General features: G+C 42.5%; 1 protein-coding gene across 1 annotated transcript; it reads left to right on the top strand.

The window, feature by feature from the left end:
* Positions 1–345: 345 nt before the first annotated feature.
* On the top strand, positions 346–984 carry LOC148041216 (uncharacterized). The gene is made up of 2 exons (XM_087687672.1): positions 346–531; positions 622–984. Exons 1-2 carry the CDS (start codon positions 346–348, stop codon positions 982–984), a joined length of 549 nt encoding a protein of 182 aa, XP_087543798.1.
* Positions 985–1,925: the final 941 nt, after the last annotated feature.

The raw sequence follows: 1,925 nt of genomic DNA, 5'->3' as shown, positions 1-1,925 counted from the left end.
GCAGAGGTACTGTAGCGACAAAGAAAGAAGAAGAAGAAGTGTTTTGAAAGAGGGCTTTTGAAAGAAAGAAAGCGATGCGCGCGGTAGGTAAACGCAAAAAGCACGCGTGTAAAAGCGTAGCAGAATACATTGTACACGGGTCCATACACGCGATTTCACACAGTGCAGACGCCCTCATACACGCGTTTTCACACAGAGTAGACGCGCCTGTACACGCGACACAGAGATTGTTTATACTTTTTTTAAAAACTGATTGTTCTTCTGTATCCATTGTTTTGTGCATAGGATGTGTATGATTTCACTAAAAACTGATCCTACTTCTTTATTGGTTATTTTGGACATAGCATGTCATCATCCTCTTCAAGCAGTTCTGGTGAGGATGAGACAATGCGTCATCGTGATCGCGACATGTGGCTGGCACAAAGGATCAAGTGTACGTGTAATCGATGTCAAGGGTGCATTGTACGAGCGCGTCGAATTACATTGAATCACATCTCGATGTATGGAGAATGGATTCAAACAGGTTTAGAGGTGAGAAGATGTGAATTGAAAGTATTAAAATAACTCATGGTGTGCAAATTAATGGAGCGCGTTGTAATATATATACTGTGATTGAAGCAGGATGCAGTACCACACCCTAACATGGTGCCATACGCACGGCGAGAGCATGCAAAGCGTCGACGAGATGATGCTGGAGCTTCGGGATCTGTTGTCGGAGATGAGTGGGAAAGGGATGACAATAGCCTTGCACCCCACAAAGTTGTGGAAGAGGAAGTGTTTGATGACATGGTGCGGAATCTTTTTAGGGATGATCGCAAAGGTGTGGACGACAATGATATGGAACAAGACCATCTCTACAACGCTTCATCGACACCAGTTTTTGAAGGGTGCACATTCTCTATTTTACGTGCTTCACTTGAACTGCTCAATATACAAACAGTTTATGGATGGAGCAATGCAAGTCTTGACGCATTATTGAAGTAAGCATTGTAACTTGCAAATTTGAGTTAGTGGTTTTTGGTTTACAGTATAGGGTTTAGGGTTATGGGCTAATTGATGATATTGGATGCAGGCTATTATCAAACATGCTTCCAAAGGGGAATAGACTACCCACCTCAAGAGACAAAGCGAGGCGCTATGTGACATCTCTTGGAGGATTGGATTATGATCGCATACATGCATGCGTCAATGATTGCATTCTCTTTCGTGGGACGCATAAGGAGGCTCGACAGTGTCCCACTTGTGGTGAAGCAAGGTATAGAACAGATGTGAAGAGTTTTGATGTACCTCGTAAAGTCTTGCGACACTTTCCTATATCAGAATTTCTTGATCAGGTGGATAGCTCTTTGCCGCGACTATGGAGCAATGAAGAGGACTTGAGGATGACGTCTATTGTGCCTCAAGGAAAAGGACAGAGCAAAGTAATTGAGAGAACATTGATTGATGATCTTAATTTCACTTGCATCCTTAATAGTGATGTGATGAGCAGATGGGTTACAAGATACGAGGATGCAAAGACAAAAAGGCAAGCAGACAGAGCTCTCTTTCGGAGGCAACATGGCTCTCGTACGGCGTACCCTAAGCATCTAGCAACACTTCCGAATGATATTCATGTTGATTGGTTGCATGAGGAAATGGAGAGAGCAGAGAGAGATGAGGGGCTGCATATCACGGCGGAAGAATGGGAGTATGCACGAGGATGCATGTTAAAGGTACATAGAACAAATGTAAATTTGCATTCTTTGTAAGTGATTGGCTTTTCATATTTATTCACATTAATTGCTTACATAGATATTGCTTATATTTTGGTCCAATGCACTATGTTCAATGCTATATGGTGTGAAGGCAAGCATTTTCGAACACAAAGAATAGATGAAAAGAGGAATACACAAGATTGCGGTGTCATTAGTAGCTTTGAGGGAGCC

Source organism: Lygodium microphyllum, chromosome 1 (assembly GCF_053477565.2).
Source record: "Lygodium microphyllum isolate KBCC chromosome 1, Lygodium_microphyllum_v1.1.10, whole genome shotgun sequence".
NCBI lineage: Eukaryota > Viridiplantae > Streptophyta > Polypodiopsida > Schizaeales > Lygodiaceae > Lygodium > Lygodium microphyllum.
The sequence above is the reverse complement of the archived record's forward strand: the minus strand, read 5'-3'. Positions and strand labels throughout refer to the sequence as shown.

Excerpts from the sequence above, each read along its gene's own strand:
- LOC148041216 (XM_087687672.1), top strand. The coding sequence starts at position 346 with ATGTCATCATCCTCTTCAAGCAGTTCTGGTGAGGATGAGACAATGCGT. Across the intron at positions 532-621 it reads GGATTCAAACAGGTTTAGAG|GATGCAGTACCACACCCTAA; the intron begins GTGAGAAGATGT and ends TGATTGAAGCAG.